The 22,002-nt window shown below is 52.6% G+C and overlaps 1 protein-coding gene across 7 annotated transcripts in view; it reads left to right on the plus strand.

The window, feature by feature from the left end:
- Window positions 1-22,002, plus strand: part of ATP2B4 (ATPase plasma membrane Ca2+ transporting 4) — a 92,416-nt gene that overhangs the window by 32,127 nt on the left and 38,287 nt on the right. For all 7 annotated transcript variants that reach the window (XM_032878325.1, XM_032878329.1, XM_032878327.1 and 4 more), the window contains exon 2: window positions 11,764-12,403. In XM_032878325.1, coding sequence (XP_032734216.1) covers window positions 12,211-12,403 — 193 coding nt within the window. In that variant the 5' untranslated portion in view covers window positions 11,764-12,210. The remainder of the gene's footprint in view (window positions 1-11,763; window positions 12,404-22,002) is intronic.

A 22,002-nucleotide genomic window follows, 5' to 3' on the forward strand; every position in this document is an offset into this window, starting at 1 on the left:
ACTACTACATAAGGAGAATGGAATTCCATCCAACTGGGCTGTTGCTGAAGATGTCGGAAAGAGAATGAGAGATTTTGAGATTGAGATAGACAGGGTGGGGGGAGCTGGGTGGGAGAGATAGAGAGGGAGGGAGAGAAGGAAGGAGGGAGACTGGTAGACTGGGAGAGGGCGAGAGAGGGGGAAAGTGATATATGTACATATAAAAAAATAAAGTGAGAAGCTTGGAACCGAGGTATAGGGAGAAAAATGAGATCGAAAGAGTTTGGTGCTAGGTATTTTTCCAATGATTTCTGGCAGCACAGTGCTTCAGAAATAATCCAGAAAGAATCCTTTTTTGCCACTTCCTACAGGCGTCCCTGCTACCACCATCACCATCATTCTCCCAGGCTTTTCCTTGGAGGTTCTGCAGTGGTGTTTAAAATGCTGTGTGTGGGAGTTGAGAATCAAATGCGTGTTGGGTGAACTTCAATTCTTTATGTTTACCTCTACCTCTCCCCTGAGAGTGGGTGATTTCTGCAACGATGGGTGGTCTGCCTCTACCTGCTCCCAGAGATCCCTGGGACCGTGTCCTGGAGAACGAGAGAGGCGCCAATCCAGCCAGTCTCTCAGGATCCCAAGAGGGAGGAGGGAGAATGGGGCAAGTGGGGAAGGAGTAGTTCTTGGAACTCACAGGTAACCGATTCTCTCTGGAGTTTGGGTCCCCTTCTGGGACTTCTACACTTCTCATTCGCTGGGAAATGGAAGCCAACTGGAGCAGAGAAGCTTGGTTCGCTCATTAAGTCCACGTGAGGTCAGGCACTGGGACGGGGCTTGGGGTGGAGAGGTGAGACCACCCTTCTGCTCATGTGGAAGAGTAAGACACAGAACTCTCCACTTTCTCGCCTCTTCCATCAACAATGACGGGCTGGAGCTGAGCCACCCTTTCGCTGGCCCTCTGTGTCTCTCAACAATGGGCTCTGTGTCTGTCACCACGGATCTGGGCTTTTTTGAATAGATGTTCTTTCTAGCCCCATGATTTTTGGAAGCTTCCTCTACCTTGGGGGTTCTGAGACGTGTCTGCTTCTCTTTGTCTTCTTATGTATCCCTAAGGAAGGGCCACTCAGCTTGAATTCATACCCTGAGATCTCCGGGACAGTGCCCCACACTGGACCCTTTCCTCCCTTCCTCCCTCCTCCCTTCTTGCCCTACAGGAACAATGGGACGTTGATGACAGTTGGTTTGACAGGCTTAAAAGCCATGACTGCTCTGCTCTTTTGACCCCAAGGTGTTGCCAGCACTGATTCTGTCCCAAGTTCTGATTTTCCTAGCAAGACTTGGTCAGCTAACCAGGGCTGTCAGTTAGGACTTTGACCTCTCCTGGGGCAGCCGAGCATGCTTCTCCCTTCTCCTGTCCTCTCTCCTCCTTCTCCTCCTCCTCATGGAGTTGTTTTCCTCAATATCCTTTCAGAGTTACAGGGGCATCTGGAAATACTCAGTTATAATCCGAGATGGAAGGAATTGGAACAGTTTGTGGGATTTTCTCTTCTTAATACTGCCCTAACTTTATCTGATGAACATGCCCATCAGCAGTAGGGTTGTTTGTGTTTTTTTCTCCTCTGAAGGATATACCAAATCCAAAAGGAGCTGGAATAAGGAGGAGAAAGAGGGATGATAAAATCTGTGGCATCTTTTGTATTCCCACCCACTGTTTCTGGAAGGTGATTCTCTCTTATTTAGATGTCATTTAGTGATGGTCAGCCTATAGCATGTTTGACCAAGTTGGTACACATTCTTGGCTTAGGGGCATGTGTGTGCTTGTGTGTGCGTGTGAGTGCGTGTGTGCACGTGCGTGCGTGTGTGTACGTGTGATTACCACATGGACTAGTTCCCTCCACTCTCTTGCCCTTCTTGAGCTGCCTATGTCCCACAGCCCATTTCTTTTTTATTTGTTACTTTACTTTGGGTCGGACGAGTGGAGAGGGCAGAAGGCCACAGTGCCCCCAGCCAGTGGCTACTCTCTGATCACTCCCTTCCTTCTCTGTCCAAAACCTTTCCCATGTGTCTGGTCCCTCGTGTGTGTGTGTGTCCGAGGAGGAATCAGTCTCACTTGTGGTCCTCCTTCAGCCTCTGAGCCTTGAGTGCCAACTCTGCGGCACCAGCTGGGGGTCCTTGCCACCCTGACTCAAACCTCTCGTCTTGTGCAGGACACCCCTTCACCCCAGAGCTCCCTGAAGGGTGAGCATTGGATGGAAGTTCTCTGTTTAAGTGGAGAAACACGTGTCCCTGCCGAGGCACCTCTAGAGGTCAGTCCCGGCAGACCTCCAGCCACGGGGGTGCTCTGGGGCTCTCTCCCCCTGACTCCTGGTGGAAAGCACCCAGATGACATTGGCAGCCAATGGGGGCTGATGGTGGGGGTTGGGGGGCGGCAAGAGGGGGGTGTGAGGAAAGATGCTGGCTGGAGCCTGCCTTTGACAGGAAGATAGAAGACAGAGGAGCTGTGTCTCCTTCTCATATCGTTAAGTGGCACAGAGGAGAGAGGACATGGAGTTTGGCCTTCCTTCTTGAGGAGGTGAGGCACAGGCCGGTAGGAGCAAGAAGACACACATTCCCTGCTTGAAAGGAATGGACCATATTCTTCACATCAGCTTTCCCTTTCCAGGACCGAGTCCTAAACTCTGTTTGCCAGCTACCCTCTTTCTGTTCCTGAGAAAGTTGCGGTGGTTCTTTTTTTTTTTTTTTTTTAAGCTGTATTAGGGGGGTTGGGAAAGGAAAGCTTTAAAAGTAAAATAATAAAAAACAGACCACTCTGCCATTACAGGCACATAAATAGCTTCACCGTAGCCAGGCTGCACACTCGCTTTGCCATAGCAACCTGGAGCGCGTGTTTATAGCAGCCTGTCACCCCGACAGGGAAACAGCTGCTTCTCCCCCAGCCGCGCCCCCAGCCTGGGCCTCAGAGCTGTGGACAGCTGCCCGCACCCACCCCACCCAGGGGCTAGGGGGGGTGGGGGAGGTGGCAGGGAGGGCAGCTTGGGGTCCAGATGGGCCAGCGGCGGGAACACTGGGGGAGCCCACAGCGACTGTTGGGCGTCTTGGGTTTCCACGTTTCCTATCACCTGCTTGTGGCCCACTCTGTCTCCCATCTTCTTCTGTGGGCTGTAGGAAACAGGGGTGCAGGGGGGCTTAGCTCCACCTGAACCTAGGAGAGGCCTGGGTGTTCTCTGAAGCTCACCGGGTAGCTTGTTTTGACTTTCCTGATAAGCCTTATCTCCTGTCGCAAGTCCCTGGAAGTGCTCTGGAGTCGCATTTTCTTAAGGACTCTCCTTGCCCCCTGAAGCTTTCCACGGGAGGATCGCGGTCTGTCTGGGAAAGGGGGAGCCCTGAGATGACTGGAAGTAGAGACTGGTGCTCTGGGAGAAGGAAGAACAGGAGGGGGTTCATGACAGGACCTCCTCCCGGGCCTCCGCCATCAGCCTAGGTCCGAGAACCCCGTCCGAACCAGGCCCCCCCTTGGACACCTACGCAGGGCACTCCCCTGGTGTTATGGGAGGTGCTTTTTGCAGAGATGCTCTGTCTCCTCTGCCGTGTCCTCTGCCGTGGGCCCCAGACGGGCACCAGCAGCACCCTTGTTAGGGAGCATGTTAGAAATGCATATTCCCAGGCCTGCCCTCACACCACCAAATCAGAAAGTCTGGTGGCAGCAGCAGGGCCCATGCATAAGTTGTACTCAGCCTTCCCAGAGGTTCTGATGCTCACCTGAGCTCCAGAACCAGGGCTGTGAGGCCGGCTGTCAGTGCATCCCCCATTTCCTGATGCCCACCATCTTCTCCAAGTGGAATCCTTGCTCTTCTGCCTGGGACTTGCAGGAAATAGGTGGGCTGAGAGGAGGCCTGGGGGGCAGGGGGGAGGTTCTCTGGGCTCTGTACAGGGGAGACTGTCATGGAAGGGAGGGGTGTGATGGGCCTATCCCCCAGGCATAAAGTCCAGTGTGCAGTACCCTGACGGCCGTCTGGGTCACTCAGGAATAGTCCTTGGCTTCCTCGGCTGCCAGCTCTGGGGGCAGAGCCGCAGCCCGCAGCACCCCCTCCTGGGGGATGAGCTGTGCCTTCTCAGTCCCAGGCCAGGGGCTCCCCCCTCTCCCCCACTGCCCCAAGGACTCCACCAGCACCTGAGCCTAGGAGCTATGAGATCCTGCTCCAAGAGCCAAGGGAGATCGACCCTCTTCTTCCTTTTCACCAGCCTGGCATGACTCTGCTGAAATTTGTTTCTAAAAATAACCCAAGATCCAATCCTGCTGCTAAAAAGCCCCTTTGTTCCCTTGGAACCAAAATGTGGAAAAACCACAGAAAGCAGCCCCAAGAAAGGCCACGTATGTTGTCCAAGAGAACATACATATTGGATATTTGCATGTTATCGCCCAAGGTCTGTGTCCCGTCCCAGTTCTGAGGAGCTGCTTCCCACTTGGGTATGAGAAGCAGATAGACTTGCAAACCCATATCCTGAGCATCTCCCATGAACAGGTGGGAGGGACTGGGAGAGGCTGCCAGCGCCCTTTTCATTAAATAGCAGACCTTCTATGAGGCCCTGTCCCTCCCTCCTGAAATGGGCTCTTGTCCTCCTTAAGAGCTGAAGGAAACGGTCATTGTTACGGTTCCATCCTGCACATTAAGCTCTAGCTTGCTGTGAACATTTCCCCGCACCCCTGGGGTCACAGGAGTGACCCAAGCCAAATTGACTCAGATTCTGTGGAAGAGGGCACATTCCCCGTGGCTCTGGGCCTGAAGGGCTGCCCTTTTTCATCTTGATGGATTGATGCTATTTTAGGATGAAGCTAGAGGGGGGACACTGCCCTCTCAGGCACATTCTGCTCTAGCGTCCCAACCCATGCCTCGAAGCTTCCTGTCTTCATCTCGATGGTTTCTGGGTCTCTGACAGAAGCTGAATCTCAGCAAGCCAGATGATTAGGGACAGGCTACCAACCTTGGGTCAATTCTTGGTATCACTGTGTAGAGAGAGTTTGAGCTTTCGATGGGCCCTCCCTCTCCCTGCCTGCTGAAGCCGTTAAGTTCGGTCCTCTTCGCCATGGCGTATTTTAGACAGTACAGCCCTTCTAGGATTGCAAGTTTTCAGGATCATGGTAGGTTTTGTTTTTATTTGTTCAGCTCTCAAGTGCAGAGTAGGAGGATGACCATACCATTGGTTCATGGCCCCTCTTATCACTGGGCCACACGAGGCCCTCACCTCTGCACGCTCACTGTTACCCACATTCCACATCTGTCCCCTTCTCCGCCCATGAGCAGCATTCTCATGGCCTCATGTATCTTTTTGTTTAAATACATATGTATCTTTTTGTTTAAATACATCCCTTAAAATGGATAGCATCCTTTTAGAGTGTGTGTTTTTAATTTGCGTAGAAGCCATCAAAGTGCCCTGCCCCACCCCAGCGCTGTTTCTGAGATCACTGGCATCACCGTGTGTACATCTGATCTGTGTTTCTAACTCTTGCCTAATAACCGCTGTTATCTAGCGTACAGATTCTGCCCGCCCATGCCTGGACGGGGAATCTCAGGTTGCCGTCACCAGCAGTAACATTCCAGGGAACACCCTTACACACGCCCTCCGGCTGAACTTGCATGATCATTTTTTGGGAGACGCGTCCTGGAGTACCGGATGGGGCCAGAGTGTGCATGGACATAGTTTTGACTTAGAAGTACCAGCTGACTCTGGAGAAGAAGGAAGAATTCTGGATCCCTGAGGCTCGGGGTGGACGGTGACCCCTTTTCTCCAGAAAGATGGCTTTGATTCTCGCACTCCATTTCTGCCGTGGGACTGAAGGCTTGCTCAGCATGTCAGACGGGGAGGAGAGGGGTCAGTGAGCCAGCCTCGTGGGTGCTGCCTTCTAACCAGGAGGTGAGGTTCTCTCTTCAGGAAGGGAGAATCCTCTAGAACTCAGGTCCTAGGAACTGGCTGAGAACTAGCATGGGGTTGTAGGGCCTAGACCACAGGTCACATCGTGCCATCCTGTGGTCAGTACGGAAGTCTGGTTTTGATGCCCTGGCCCTCACTGGGCTTCTTGGCATGGGCATGGTTCTTGGGCATGCTAATGGGGGTGATATCCACCACCCGGACTTTAGCCCATGTTCTCTGCCTCTGACCTTCTTCCCCCATTGCCTCCAAAGGTTCTCCGAAGACTGAAGGAGGGCGTGTGCTCAGATATGCTTCTGCAGGGCAGCAACTGGGGAGCCACAGGGCAGGGCAGGCCCGGGGAGGGAAGGAAGAGCCTGGGACCATGATGGGGATGGGCTGCCAGACCTTAATGGCAAGAACTAGAGTCATGGAAATGAGGGGACTGTAAAGAGGAGGGAGCAGAGAAGCTGTGTGTGGGGTTTAGACCTTCAGAGAGAAAGGCCGGCCAGGGAAGCTTCACGCCAGGCAGTGCGCCCTGGTCATGCGCTTGCTGGATTTCTTGACAGGGCATGGCCCTCTCAGAAGCCTGGGAGGGCCCGAAGGGCAAAGTAAAGCTTTGGAAACGGGAGACGGTGGTCCAGGTAATGCCCCTGCTGGAGACAGGAGAGAGAGAGGCTAGAGCAGGGTCTCTGTCTCCAATCACCACTGAGGAGGTGGTCCCCTGCCCCGTTTCAGAGCCTTTAGGGCTGGCTCTTGGGCAAGGCACAGAAAGCTTTTTTTTTTTTTTTTAATATTTTATTTATGTATTTGACAGACAGAGATCACAAGTAGGCAGAGAAGTAGGCAGAGAGAGGAGGAAGCAGACTCCCTGCTGAGCAGAGAGCCCGATGCGGGACTCGATCGCAGAACCCTGGGATCATGACCTGAGCTGAAGGCAGAGGCTTTAACCCACTGAGCCACCCAGATGCCCCAAGGCACAGAAAGCTTTATGTGGACCTTCTCAGCAGGCTTTCGGAGGTAAAGCCATGCTTTTTTTTTTTTCTTTTGTGTCACAGGATGGTCCTTGTCCTTGAGGCAGGGTGGCTTGGATTCAGCCTGGGGCACAAATTCTGGCTCTCTGAGGCTCTGTTTCCCTGCCACGACAGGACAGGACACAGCAGTGCCCTCCCTGCAGGGCTGCAGGTGAGGATTCGAGAAACAGTATGCGCAGTGATGATAAGAGCTGCTGTGCACGGACCAGCCACTCCGTGTCGGCCGCTCTGCCAGGCCCCATATAACACACACGCACACGCCCGCGCCTCTGACCTCTCTCATTCCCACATAAGGTGCCTGCTGTGGTGCCTGGCTCGTTGTAGGCGCTCAAATACTGTTATTTCCCTCCTGTCCAACCCCTGACCCCATTGCCTCCCTGTTCCTGCAAATAGGGAGGAAAACAGAGCCTCAAGGGAGCCTCTGGATCAGAGAGAAGGGAACAGGGTATGGGAGGGGGGTGCTGGCACAGGTTTCATATTTCAGTTTGGTGCTATCTAAGGTGGGACTGGCCTCCCTGCCCCATCCCCCCCGCCCCACCCCCAGCCCACTTCGAAGTCTTCCCTCCTTCCCCGCATGGCAGTGCAGCCTGGAGGCCAGAGTTGAGGGTGACCCTTAACTATTCCAGGCAGGTCCAGCTGCAGAGCTGAGCCAGTCTGATTCCCCAGCTCCTGGCCCCTCCTGTTTCCTTTCTCCCGTTTCCATTCATACTTCATTTCCCATGCATCGGGCCAGATTCAATAGGAGCCTTTGGCAGAGGAGATTGGGGGGGGTGGCTTCCTTTTGGATCCTCAAAAGACCCCACTCTATCCCCTACACGGAGCTACCCTTTCTCCTCGTAGTCTGGGGCTATACCTCTTCCTTAGCGCTGGGAAAGCTTCCAAGAATAAGGGATTCCTTGGACAAAATTGGAGGAAACAGAGTGTCTGACTATTGTTTATGGTTTGGTGGCTCAGGGCGTGCGGTTCTTGTCTCCGGCAGCTCTGGTTTGGAGCTCTGGAGCAAGCCCAGGAGGCCTGAGGCTTATCACTTTCCAGGAAGTGGGGGGCGGTTTGCTTCTCAGGTGCATATGGGAGCGGGAGAGGGTCTGTTTCGGCCCCTGTAACGTAAATGTAGTTGATTCTGAACGAGAAAGAGGAGGAAGAGGCCACATTTCCTCTAAGTGGAAATGGATGTTTTCTGTACTCCAGAGATGCTGCATTTTAAAGGACCTCTTAGATGTTTGTCCCAAAGTGAGGAGGGAAGGAGTAAGGTGTCACAAAAAGAGCGCCAGTCAGACAAGGATGCTGACTTGCCAAAGACTGAATCACTTATTTATTTCCTTGGACCTCAGTGTCCTCATCTGTAAGGGAGTGGCGGGGTGGGGGTCGCTCCTAGCTGTCCTCCCTAGAACTGATACATGACCGCACTTTCACAGGTCATCCCAATTGTAGAACAGATGTTACAGAACTTTAGGAAGACAAACATTGAGATGATTCAGCGATCATGTAAAGTAATACGATTACTTGCCCCTGAAGGAGGTGATGGGAGAGGGTTTGCTCTACCATGCTATCATCCTTTAAGCAGGCACAATGCTAGAAACCGGGAGTGAGAATATACCTTACCCAGAATGCCCCAAGCTAAATGACTAATCCTGACCTGATGAGAGGTGGTACCTCCCAGGCGTCTGAGCGTTGAGTCTGAGGCCAAGGCCGAGGCTGAGGCGGTGTGAGCGCTTACAGATGATTCTTTGCCAGTTGCCTAATAAGGACAGGGGCCAGGCAGGCTCGGCAGTTGCAGAGAACTCACATTCTAAGAGCTCAGAGAGAAGCATGGGTCCCCGCAACGCCTCCAAATTCCAGAAGAACTTTCCTAGAGATCCCATTTTAAACCAGGGCCCCAGCTGACACCACCCGCCTTGACTCTAGTGCTTGCCCTCCCCTGCACGCGTTTCTAGAGCTAACCTGAAGCAACAAACCTCGTTCCCATAAACCACACGCCTCATACGTTCGCGTCTGAAGTGTCCTCTTCTCGCTGGTTGCCCAAGTGAGTGAAAAATGTCTCCTCTTTGATATCTTGAGGAGAGGGTCAAAGTAAGGAATTCTGACTCAGACTTGGCCCTTTCTAGAAATCTAAGGCTGCCTGGCCTAGTGGTATTGCCAGTGGTTATACCCTAGCTAATGGTTATTGCTGATGAAGCTGCTTGGAATTTTCCATTCTTTTTGAGGGTTTGGAGTTCCCTCCGGCAAGGAAAGATGGAGGGGCGCAAGGAGCTTATTGGCCTTCTGCTTAAAGGGCTAGATCCCAGAAGTTCATTAGGATCAAAGTAAGCCTTCTCCCAGCACTTGAGAGCAGACACGCCGGACACTGGGCATCTTTCATCTAAGCCTTCCAGGCACTAGTTCTAGCTCTCATTGCCGTCCTTGATCGCTTTCTGAGGATGGCGTGACAAGGTAGGGCTCATTTTTCTCCCCCCCCAGGTAAAGGCGGGAGGAACTGAGCCTTAAGAAGAACAAGAGACTTGCCCAGAGGATGCCTGGGAAGATGGTAAATCTAGTTTAGAATCTGCTACCAAGTATTTAACAACGTCAGGTTCACTGGATGCCTACTGTGTACGGGCTGTCTTCAGGCACTAGGGATAAAGCCCTGGGTGAGACCAGTGCACACCTTTGCTCTCAAGGAACATAGAAAACAAATAAATAGGAAAAAAGTAAAATCTGATTTCTGGTTTAGCACTCCATCAGCTCGGTTCTCAACATCCTCTTGAAAGGTTAAGGAGCTCTACTTAAGGGTCAAGATGGGTTTTTTATGGCTAGAGCCCTTCCCACTGCTTCCAGGCTTAAGCGGGAGGCCGAACTGGAGGGACATTCTGTGGTACCCCTGGAATACTTGGGCCAGCGGGATGATGGGAATCTGACGCACTGCCTCACGTTCCTCCCGGACCTCTGCTCCCCAGGCTGCTGGACATCTAAAAAGAAAGGCAGAAAGAAGAAAAAGAAAGGCAGTATGATATTTGGAAAACAATAGCAACAACAAAACAAAACCCTGCCTGCTTAGCCCTCTGTAGGCCAGAGTCGCTCTAAAAATCTCTGGGAAAAGGAAGAAGCAAAGGGTACACTAAGGGGGGAAGCAGGAGTGTAGCCAACTCCATCCCCTGGGACCTGCTGGGAACAGGATTCATGGAAATCAGCCGCAGCTTTGGCCACATGTGATTTTTGGAAAAGTAACTGGTAAAAGGGGCAAGCCTTTATCTCATGGTTCTTGTGCTTCTCCATTCACCTTCTGGCAGGGAGGATGTCATCTGTATGTTAGAGAGGGGCTGTCCAGAGCTCCTTGGCACCCCCTGGTAACTGAACTCAAGTCAGTGGGTTCTGGTGCTACATTTAGAAAGAGCCCCTTTGGGACGCCTGGGTGGCCCAGTCGGGTAGGCATCAGCCTTCAGCTCAGGTCATAATCCCTGTGTCCTGGGATTGGGTCCTATATCAGGCTCACTGTTCGGCGAGGAATCTATCTCTCCCTCTGCCTGCCGCTCCCCTTGCTTGCACTCTCTCTGACAAATAAATGGATAAAATCTTTTTAAAAAAAGGGGAAAAAAATGCCCCTTCATATTTTTTGAGCCTCTTCACATTTAAATGATGTGGGGGCGCCTGGGTGGCTCAATCAATTAGACGTCTGACTCGGGTTGTGGCTCGAGTCATGGTCTCAGGGTCCTGGGATCAAGCCCCATATCGGGCTCCATGCTGAGTGCAGGGTCTGCTAAAGATTCTTTCTCCCTCTGCCTCTCCCCTGCTCTCTCTCTCTCTCAAATAAACAAGTGGCTGATGTGTGACAGTGGGTCCCATGTGACAGGCAGGAGCTGCTCTCTGAAGTAAGAACAGTGCGGGCATGAGCCTTGCCACCATCAGCCCTTTATAGCCTCACTTGCTCTTAGCTCTCGGCCCCTCCCCAGAGTCAGAGGGGGAGGCTCTGGCTCTCTGAGGAGAGAAATGCTGGTCTGAGACCATCTAGTGCTCGCTCACTTGCAGGCTCACACTGCTCTCGTGATGACCTTGCTGTGGCCTTGGGCTTTATCCGAACTGTTGCTGTCTTATCCCTGCCAGCGCAGTAACTTTAACTCTCAGATTTACCCTTAAACTCTCTTCCTTCTCCCCGGAGGTCCTTCTGTCCCCTTTATGTAAAAAGGCTCCACCCAGTATGGCCGGTTCATTTTACCCTCCCCTTTCGGACTGAGGGGAAGCTTTTTGGAGGGGTGGGGCTTCACTCCAAGACTCAAACCCAGTTCCTGACCTGTTGAGGGCAGCGGTGGGCCATGGGATTTCCGGCCGGCCAGAGGCTAAGTATTCTGAGGGGCCCCAGAAGACACAGACATTGTCTATGAGGTTATTTCTCCTGGTTTGTACCTGTGTATGCTGAGTACAGGGTGTGTGGGTGGCAGACTGGCCGGCCACCCTCCAGGTCACTCTGGTCTGGACTCCTCTTCTGACCTCTTCTCCCCCGTTCGAGGCAAGGTCAGACCAAAGGATTTCATGGCGGGGCCCTCAAACTAACAGACGAGGGAGAGCATGAGAGCTGTTCGTTTCTGGAACGGCCGGATCTGTGTCCCTTGGCTCGAGAGCGCTGTGATGGCAGGACGGGGGTGTATCTAAAATTACTTCTCTACAAGGGGGTTCACAGGCTGCGGGGGCCTCCCAGGGAAGAGCGGGCCCCTCCTGAGTCCGTCTGCTCAGTCCGGGCCTCGGCCACCGGCTGGGCTTAGGCATCAACTGTCACCTAAACCCTTGTGCTAGAATAAGTCCCTCTTGCCCTCGCAGATGCTGGTCCTCGTGGCCGTTCTAATTGTTTTTGTCTGTCTTTGAATCTTTATTCCAGAGATCCAGTTGTCAGCAGTATCCAGGGAGCCCTCCTCTTCCTCCTCCTCCTGCCGCCTCTCTACCACTGCCGTCGCTGGTTGTTGCTAAGGTGGCCTCCATGGTAACATGCACATCCTGTTTATACCTCCATCTGGGCAAGTTGGTCTAAGCTAGGAACCTACCTACCCTGGACAAGCACTTCCGTCACTCCCTGGGGACACCAATCATCGTGACACGTGGTCCGGCTTCCACTCGGTTCCCCCATCCTCTTCCTCCTCTCGCTGCCAAGCTTCACACACAAAAAAGGATCTGGGCCAGAGGCTGCTCTAGTCCCATCTATTTCCTCACTGGGCTCCCCGAGAAGCAAGAAGTAAGAAGAAGTGAGGCAGAAAGGCAGAAGTTCCCGAGCAATTGAAGGGAAACTCCTCGTTTTCTCTGGTCGAGGGGCTTGGTAACAGCAGGCAAAATGACGAACCCAACAGAACGTGCCTTGCCGGCCAACTCGATGGTTGAGAGCCACGAAGGGGACTTTGGCTGCACAGTAATGGAACTGAGGAAGCTCATGGAGCTGCGTTCCTCTGATGGAATCGACCAGATCAACGTCCACTACGGAGGGGTGATGAATCTGTGCAGTAGACTGAAAACCAACCCCGTGGAAGGTAAAGGCCGGACCAGGGGCGGGGACCCGGAGCAAGGTGGCCGGTGTTCCAAACCGTGGCCTCCTTAGCTCCTGGAGGAGGCAGGGAGAGACCTGCCTGGTGTACCTGTGTCTTTTGCGAAAAACGTGGTCTCTGAAGCACCGATGGGGGGTGAGGCCGTGGAGAGCCATTTCTTTCCTAGGGATGGTGTTCTCTGAAGATCAAGCTTTTTTTCCTTTTTCTGTATCAACGTACAGAAAGGAGACGGTTCGTCTCTATTTGACAGATGCTTGTGTTAGATGCTTTTATCAGCAAACAATCAAGTCTCTGATTCAGGATCGGTCTCTGATTACAAAAGAATTTAAGATACGGTTCTGCTCCACACTGATGGTACAGTGTGACTGGGGACAAGGGGCACCGGAACAACGGATGAGTCCATCGACCTAGTGCGACTCCTCTCCATCGTGGACAGTCAGGAATAGGGTGGAAAGTCATAGGGTATATGGGGCGCACCTACCATGTCTTTGGATTATTCGCTTTGTGTCATGTCGGGGAATTATTGATGACTTTTTCAACCCCGCCTGGTGTGCTTTACGAGTCGTTCTTCTTAATCTATTCTTAAAAGAGAAGGGGAAACCTGGCTTCATGCTTCCTGGCTCAGTTCAGTTGCCTGATAAGCCATGGTAACACAACATTTTGCCTCCTCAAAATGGAGACAGAACCAAAGGAAACTTCTTTTCTCACGTGCACATGGTTATAGCCTCCCTCTTACAGGTTCTTACTTGGTCCTGTCAGTGAGGCAGGGCACGGCTGAGCAGCACGAGACAGAGCAAAGATCTCGCCCTTTAGATTCCTTTAACCTCTTGAAGTGTGCTATTTCTGAGCCTTTCTTGGAGGCTGTATCATTTTTCTTGCCAAGTCGAAGAAGTTTTGACCCCAGGCCAGTGCTGTAAGTTTGTGACTTAGAGTTCAGACTCTTCAGGATTGAAGAGAGAGAGAGGTTTCTGTCTATTTCTGTACATCGCCCGTGTCTTGCTTTCTTTGCAATCAGACAGAGCTGCCCTCCTTGTTCTCTTTCCTTCTAGAATTCAGTTTCCTATCTCTCAGGAGTTCAAACTCTAGCTCCATCATTTTTTAGCTTACAGTTACTAGTGTTCATATCACTGAACAGTTTTCTTAGCCTCTCTGAGTCTCTTTCTTCTTTGAAACTGATGTTAGCACTTAGCCCGTCAGGTTATGGGAATTAATCATTGGGATTACATATACATATGATGTGTGTGCCGTGCTCAAGCTTGTAATGGGTATTCAATAGATGGGCTGTCTCAGATTAAAACAGAGCCCATGTGTCTGATAGCCATTTGCCGGAACGCGAGTGCCATGGAGCACCATGTATTACCTTCTCTGGAAAGGCTCCCCTAGCCGGTGGCCATTTCCTCCTTTCACCTCTTCATGTCGGAGAGATCTGGTTCGGATGCTTAGCTGCTTTGGCGAGGCTCACTCTTTGCCTTCTGGCTAGAATCTAATGACTGCCCTTTGGGCACTGCTTACTTCTTGTCAGCAAGATTTCTTTATTCTGCCACTTCTCTAGTAGTGTTGGCCTTAAATAAAGGCTATTCGTATTATATGTTGGCTGAGAGACGCAGGAGCTTGGGGTCACCCGTCAGAATTTAGGCGGGACCTTTGTTCCCTTCCTATACCATTCATGATTCTTGTGTCGAGCTGTCTCTCTCACAAAGTGAAACTCAGGTGTCCAAATCAGCTGGAACCTGGGATGCATCGATGTAGTTAATGCCCTTTGATTCTTTCCCAGTGCTAGTTTCAGACCTATAGTTGAAAGCCACGCCTTCTGATGGCAGATGCCTCTGCTGCTTTGGACCCTGGCCGTGTCTGAACCCCGGGACCCCTACCATGGGCGCCGTTGTCTGTTGCCATCCCCCTGCTTCCTTAGATCATAAATCTGTATCCTGATCTGTTGCAGTGTAAGACTTGTCAGAGGGTTGCTGCTGGAGCTAGGTTTGGAGGGTGTGCGAAAAAAATGTTCTCCTGAGTAATATTTACTCCCCAGTGCCGACAGTGACCTCCTCGTGTGTGAGAGGAATAAAGGCATCGAAAAGGAGACACAGAAGAGCTATGACACAGAAGTCCCCAGACAAAGATGACGCTGAGCTATTTAGTGGGGCAGGCTGAGAAAAGAGCATCACTATCCGGGTGCCTCGGTGAGCTGATGCTATAAAAAGCCAGCCAGTTCACAGAAGACCACACTGAGGTGCCTGACAGCCATGCATAGTTCTGTCACCCGTGGGAGGCCCCTGCGGACTAAGAATAAGAATAAAGAAATTCACCTGGTGCTTGAATTCTGCCAGTTGGAAACCTGGTGACATCTGGGGAGACAGGTTCCTAGAGGATGACCCTTCCCTTTTATTTTCTGCTGGCTTTTGTGTAGGTTTGACAGATTGTTTTACACCATAGCTAGTAAGGGGCCTAATGGAACTTGGGGTTTATAATATTTATGACACTGACGTGGTTTTGTTATTGGAGATTTACACAACTGTGGAGGCAGGGGGGGATTTAGTGCTACTCATCCCTCATGCCCCCTTCCAGGCCCAAAGGCTTAAATGACCCGCCTAAATTCTTATGACTGGGTAGACTGTGATGAAGCAGAGATAACTTAAAAGTTTGTTTTATCTTTCACGGCCTGATAAAATGTCTAATTGTGACGCAGTGCTAATATTAATGTAATAGTAGCTTATGTGCCTTGAGCATGCGGGGCTAGTTGGAGCAAGAGCCGTTGCCTCAGGGGCCGAGAGCTGGTTAGACGCGAGGATGCTGGGAGGCGCTCGGCTTCCACAGCGTCCAGTAACAACAAGACGCCAGGCTGAGAGTGTGTGCAAAAAAGGGAAGGAAAGTTAGGGAAACCAGAAGGGGTGGGAGAGACATGAAAGAAGATACGAGCTTGTGTCTCAGTGACTAAAGGCCTCCGCCTTCACGGCTCTGTCAGACAACAGCAGAGAGGCAGGCCTGAGGCTGTGGCTCCTGAGAGAGTGAGCTGCCTGGCCTCAGCTTCATGTAGGGAAAATCTGAGCATTTCACACCAATGGTTAGTCCTCCTGCTTCTTTCTTCATTCCAATGTCTTCATGCCCCGCCTTCTATTATCTCCTCTGGCCCCACCCCAACACCCGCTCCCCAACCAGTGTCTCCATCACCCAAAGAGCAGAGTGTCTAGATGGCACCCCCTGGAGGATAGGCTTTGACGTCCAAACTGGCTTTCTGTGGTTCAGTGAGCTTTGTGACTCTGGAAAGGCAATCTCTGGGGCATAGGGAGAAGGAAAAAGTCATTTTCCCAAGACTCAGTCTCTCTTTGTGTGTAGGAAGAAGAGACAATCCTCGTGAGATTCTTTGGGTCTAGACAGAAGAGTTGCATGAATCCTTCTTCCTCTGTAGAACTTCTCCACATTGGTCCTCAGCTCTGCTTGCCTTCTTCGGAGGAAGAGTGATGTCTCCTGAAGGGGAGCTAGGCCAACAATCAGGAGGAAAGTCTGGGCCCAGACCTGAAAGGGCAGACAAGGGAAGCCCTGACTGAATAATAAAGCATTGCCTGTGGGCTTCTTTCAGAAAGCTAAAGACGATTGCTGTGGATTTGGATCGAGTGGAGCAGAATGTTGGTGGGAACTTCTGTTTCACATTCCCTCTGTACCCCGCAACTTCTCTGCAGAGCGGAGGCCGTGACAGGGATCCAAAGGGCTTTCCGTTCCCTTTCAGCCATGTTCAGGAGCTGGGGACCCCATGGCAGATACAACAGACACGGTCCCTCCTTCCCTTGAGCTGATAAGAGGATACACAGAAACTAAGGCAATTTCAGAAACATTGTCACGCTGCTATGATGGGGAAGAGCTGGGTGTGATGGAAGCAGCCAGGACAGGGACCTAAGCTGAAGGGATTGCAAGGGAGGGGAGGGGGCTTGGAAGGTGAAGGTGACTCTTGTACATCTGATTGTCTGGGGAGGCTCTGGCCTGGCCTCATTCTGTGGTAATTGCTACCGCTCACTGAATGCTCCTGATAAAAGATGCTAGCATCTTTGCCTCACAGAATCACTGAGCAGCCGCTAGGTTTGGGGAGCTGAGATTCTCTGGGGAATAAAAAGCAGGAAGGGAAAGAATCTGTTTTAAGACAATCCAGCCCAAATTATGGTTCTGGTTCATGAACTGCAAGATTTGGGGTAACACTTCCTGCCACCCTAAGATCTCTTACATTCCTTTTCCCAAGCCTTGGGTCAGTGACTTGTTCTACCAAGTATTATCCATTTTTCCACAAGCTGGGACATGCAGGGATGGGCTCTTCCTCCATGGGGCAGATTGAAATTTCCAGTAACATCTTCAGCCTGGAGAAAAATTAAATACATAGCCCCAGTGATAAATAATAAATATTTACCCGCAGTACTACTGCATTACTATTAGTACCTCCAATGCTAGTATTATTTACATAGTAAGGTAGGCAAGAAATGGAAGTGGATGAAGTAATATAAAAAGTTCTGGTATTTCTCCCACCTCCGGCAGACGGATGTATGCGCCCTACTTAGAGACCACTGCTTTAGAGAATGCTAGTGTTGGGGGGGAGGAAAGAACCAGGCAAGCGAATATGGGATGGGAGGGATGTGAGAGGAAGATGGCAACTGGCTTCTTTGGCATTTTCCTCCCTATCTTTAGAGCGTATGGTGTGTTTTAGAATATCTGTATTTAGGAGTGCATCAATTTCAGAATAGAAGTATAGCCAAGCTCCTTCTCTTTCCTCCAGCCCGCTGCCCTGTGGCCATCACCTTGAACTCTTGCCCCAACTTGACTAAAGATGCCAAATAAATGATCCCAAAAGTGGTGTATGTGGGCCCGGCTGCAGAGGCCAACAGTCTGGCTCGCTCTGCCCATCACGCTTTGGGCAGATCTATTAGTTCTACTTTGAGATGTGGGAAGGACTCAAGCCAGAAGAATATCTTGGCGGAAAGGGAGAGAGGGTGGAGGTGGGCAGACCAGCTCAAACAGCCAGAAAGCAGCTACGCCGTGATGGAAGTAGTTGAGGCAAGTCCAGTAGCTTCATAAAAGAAATGCTTAGTACTTTATAGAGGAGTGGGAAAGGCTTCCTACCAAACCCCGGGGAAGCAGCATCAACAGCTGGAAGGAGGAGGGCGGGTGATGGAGAAAGAGCAGAGAGAAAGTGCCCTCCCTTTGTCCCTCCTTCCCCTGCAGGGAGTTCCAAGTTGCATCCTGGGAGTTCCCTGGCGGATTTGACTTACATGCCCAGGGCTGAACAAACAAACAAAGGAGGCCAACAGTATGTGACCGCTCTGGGCCTTCTCTTCCCAGCCCAGCCCCACAGGCTCAGCGAAATCTGTTCCGCCCCTCCTTGCCCAGAGCCGGGCTTCTGGGCTAGCTGGCATAATGTTGCCAGGCAGGGGCCAGAGAAGTCTTGAGGAGGAGAAGGGCGACGGCTTCCTGGACCCGAGAACCCTCCCTGCTCAGTCCCCTTCCGCCTTGCCAGGAGCCCTTTGTGCTGCATTCCTTTGGGAGTTCTGCAGACACTCCTGCAAGTTCAGTGTCATTCTGAACTTTCTTCTTGCCTTGCATTGAACATCAGCTGGGGCTGGGAAGAAAGATCGCACTCCCTCCTTGGCTGAGGCAGATGTCGCGTCTCCCCTTGGAAGTAGGGCTTTCGCTCTTTTTATTTAGCTCCGAGGTGTGAGCACCAGGGAGCGTGACACTGTAGGGACACGCGCGCGCACGCATTCAGTGTGGGAGCAGGTGGCCAAGCAGAGGGCTGCAGGGGGCAGGGGGCTTGCTTTCTCTGCGCCCCCTTTGGAGTGTGCAGAAAAGGCATAGAGTGGAGGGCCAGACAGCAGGAGACATGCTGCCTTTCTGAACTGAGAATGAGGAAGAAGCCATTCTTCCCGAAGTCTGCCACCCGGGACAGACGGCTTTATCTCTAGGGGCTGGAATTCCGGCAGACTGAGAGCACATCTCCCAGCTCTGGGTGTGGTGAGCCGCAGATGCTGATGTAGGGAGATGTTGGGCCTCTTCGAGAAGTGGCATTTGGTTAAAACCTGTGGTCCCTGTACTGATTTTGAGCTCCTCCTCCCCTGAGCCCCCAGTCCGAGGTGTTTCAGGTAGGACTTGAAAGGCGTCTTTCTTTCGTCGGACTTGAGAGGTATTCCAATGTCTGTTCTCATGCACCAAAGCTGACTGCCTTTGAATCAACGTGAGAAACCTCTCCCTTGTGCTAGTTGTGTGGGAGAAGGTTCTGCTGTCTCTTTGGCAAGGCAGCATAACTCAGACAGCTGGGAAGTCCCTCCTGCTGTCTAACCTCACCCCACCCTTTCTGGGGCTGGGCCGGTTCTCATAAGGGGTGCCTCTGCCGCAGTCCTTGGCGTCCTAGGGAGGATGGCCGTGGCCCTTCCCTGCTGGACCCAGGCCACTGAGGGCTGGGCTTGCAGCCTCTCCTCCCAAGCGCTGATTCCCTGCACAGGCTCACAGCAGACACAGATTTTCCACCGCTGCCTGCTGGCAGGGGCCGTGTAACTCCCCAGCATGGGGTGGGGTGATGACCTCACAGCCTGACATTCTTGTCGCCTCTCCCAGCTCATGTGTTCAGTCCGGTTCTTACGGCCAAAAGTACTCCTGATTTGGGTGGGGCTTTCTCGCTCATGTTCTTGGGGACAAAGATTCCTCTCATTTTTATTTTTTTAATGTATTTCTAAGGGAAATCCTTTTCCTGCGTTTCCAGCATTCTTTCCCTGCCAAGTGTTCCTTCTCCTCTCCAGGAAGCTGTGCGAGTATTTTCGAAGCAACTGCAGAGATCGGGGACTCCTACCCTCTTCTTGGTTGGCCGAGTATTTCTGTGAAATTACAGCTGCGGAGAGCAGGGCCTGAGAGCCTCTGGGGGCAGGAAGAATGGAATGGAAAGCCCAAAATTGGGGATTGGCTGAGCTCCCAGGCCCGCATGGCTTTCCCGTGCCCCTGCCACAGGTCCAGAGAGAGGATTCCCAAGGCTGTGAGGCTCCAGCCCCCACCCACCCCACCCTGCCCGGGGCACGCTGGGAACTGGGACAGCCACTTGCCGACTTAAGGTAGCCACCACAACAGCTGAGGTCGCTTAAGGTGGAGCGGACAGAGGAGAGAAAATGGCAAAAAGGCAATAAGCGTGTGACTCTGAGAGCATCTAGGCAGGAGCCAGGCCTGGCCTTTTGTTGCTCTCCTCAATGAGGCTCGTTTGGTTTGCTTGGGTCCAAAAGGGCCATCATGGACCTTTGATCGAGTACCAGATCCATAGGCTGGACTCTGACGGGCCTGGTGTCACCAGCTCTGAGGACAGGAAGAAGGCAGGACTTAATTCAGCACAGGCGCCAACAGTGGGAACGGGGCTGACTGACTTCGAGGTGCAGATGAGAGTGGCACGTGGGCTGCTCTGCCCCGAAGGAAGCGGGGTGACCGACCATCCTGTTGGCCTGGGACTGAGGGGGGCTACAGTTTCCGTTAGGGGGGGAGTGGGGCAAGAGCCTGAGTGACACCGCCCGGGAGGTCCCAGGCACACCAGAGACCCAGCAGTCACCCGCCGTGCAGCCTCAGGGTAGCCGCTCCCCACCCCCAGGCCCCGTCGGTGTTTGGCCTGGCATCCAGCTGCGGCCCGGGGTGTGGTGTCACCTCTGCCTACGGCTTCCATAACCTCCCCAGGCCTTAGTCGGCTCCAGTGTAAAATGGGGTTCACAGGAGCTGCCACCTAGGGGTTTGCGGTGTCTGGACGAGGACACACGAGCGTGCCCGCTGAAGCATCTGGCACATGGTAATCACTTAGATGTTAGCAGCCTGATTTATTACCCACCCGTTCAATTCGTTCAGCACGTTGGCGTGCGTGCCATGTGCCAGGCACTGCTCTAGACCAAAGGGACAAAGACGAAAGTCCTGCCCTTGTGGAGGGCGACAGACAGACCTCCTAAGGGAATGCGTCATAGGCTGTCTCTGGGAGAAGACCTGTGGAGGGGAACACTGGCACAGGACAGGGGCATGGAGTCCTGGAGCAGAGAAGCCACAATATTAAATAGGATGGTCAGGGTCGGCCTCACTGAGAAGGGGACATGTGCGCAGAGACCCCAAAGATGTAAGAGAATGAGCCCTACCTAGCCCGTGAGGAGCCCGCTGAGCCAAGGAGAGAGCTCGTGCTGGGCCCCGAAATAGAAGCTTGTCTAACGCGCTCAGGGAATGGCAGGAAGGCTTGCCAGGCTGGAGCTCAGCAAACCAGGAGCAGACAGTAGGAGTTAGAGGGTGGGAGGCCAGGGGCTCTTAAGGGGCCTTACAGAGCATCATAACGGCTTCGGAGCCCAGTTTCAGTCCCAGTAAAAGCCAGCAGAGGATTCTGGGTCGGCAAGTGGCAGGGGTGGGTTTGAAGAAGATCATTCTGGCCACTGTGCTGGGAGGACTGGGCACAGGACAGCTAGGGTGGGAACAAGGTTACCGTTTAGAGGATGGCTGTCATCACCCAGGCGAGAGGCAGTGCCAGCTCAGACCAGGATGGTGACAGTGGAAAGTGAGACGTGAGAGGACCTTCGGTATTCTTTGAAGATAAAGCTGCCAGGACGTGCTGGCTTCATGGATAGAGTGAGGAGAGAGAGAGAGGAGGTGAGGGTGGTCATGGGTATTAATCTGAGACCAGAGAGGGCGGGATGACCTCAGATGGGGTCTATCAGTCAGATCTTTGTCGCCACTGCTCTTGTTTTGGCCTCTGCTGGGCCCTTCCGATGTCCCTTGAGATGATCTCTAATACCTGCTGTGTGCTTTGCCCTCACCTCATTAAGGGAGGAATGGCATCTCCTCCTCCTCGCTGCTTCCCAGGGAGATGAACAAAAGATCAGAATTCCTTTCCCTCAGGCCAACCTGGCCTCCAGTACAGCAGCCCCAAACTGGCAGAGCCCCCAGCTCTCAGGTCCTTGGGGAGAAGGAGCCAGCCAGGACCCCCTGGCATCTCAGCCTCTGCCTGCCTGGGGGTCAAGAGGTCCTGCCCAGAAACACTCCTTTCCCAGGCCCTTGCTTTTCCTCCCCACTGCGAACCTGACTTCCCAGAGCAGTGGACACAGGGAGCCTCTGGGAAGCAGCCCAATTTGCTTCTAGTGCTTTGGCCAAACCCCCTCCCCTGTGGAGCTTGGCTGTGCTGCTCAGCCCTGTTCAGCCGGAGGCTAGTGTGGTGCATCTGGGTACCAGAAGGCAGGAGAGCCCATATAAGAACATCTGCCCTGCTCCCTGTTTTCCCTCTTCGAAGCACTGGCCACCCAGAGTGACCTCCCTTCCCCGACTGCACAAGTGCAGATGCCCGTCCATCCCCCGACACTTCCCCTCCATGGAGGGTCCTGCGTCCATCCACCCGGACAGCTGAGGGTCTCGAGGACCTCCCCTGTTGGTTTTAGTTTTTGGGTAGAGAAAGGGAAGCCGTCTCAGGCCCTGTAAGCAATACCCCCTTAGGGACCTATTTTCCCATTTTTCAAAGTCTTTTTGTGTCCAAATGTCTTCCTTAGGTCTGACCCAAATCTCTCCTCTCACCATGTAAGGTACCACTCTTGGTTCCTATGGAGTGGAGATGGGGAGTA

The sequence above is a fragment of the Lontra canadensis genome, unplaced genomic scaffold (genome assembly GCF_010015895.1).
Source record: "Lontra canadensis isolate GAN:19392208 unplaced genomic scaffold, GSC_riverotter_1.0 scaffold63, whole genome shotgun sequence".
NCBI classification, from domain to species: Eukaryota; Metazoa; Chordata; class Mammalia; order Carnivora; family Mustelidae; genus Lontra; species Lontra canadensis.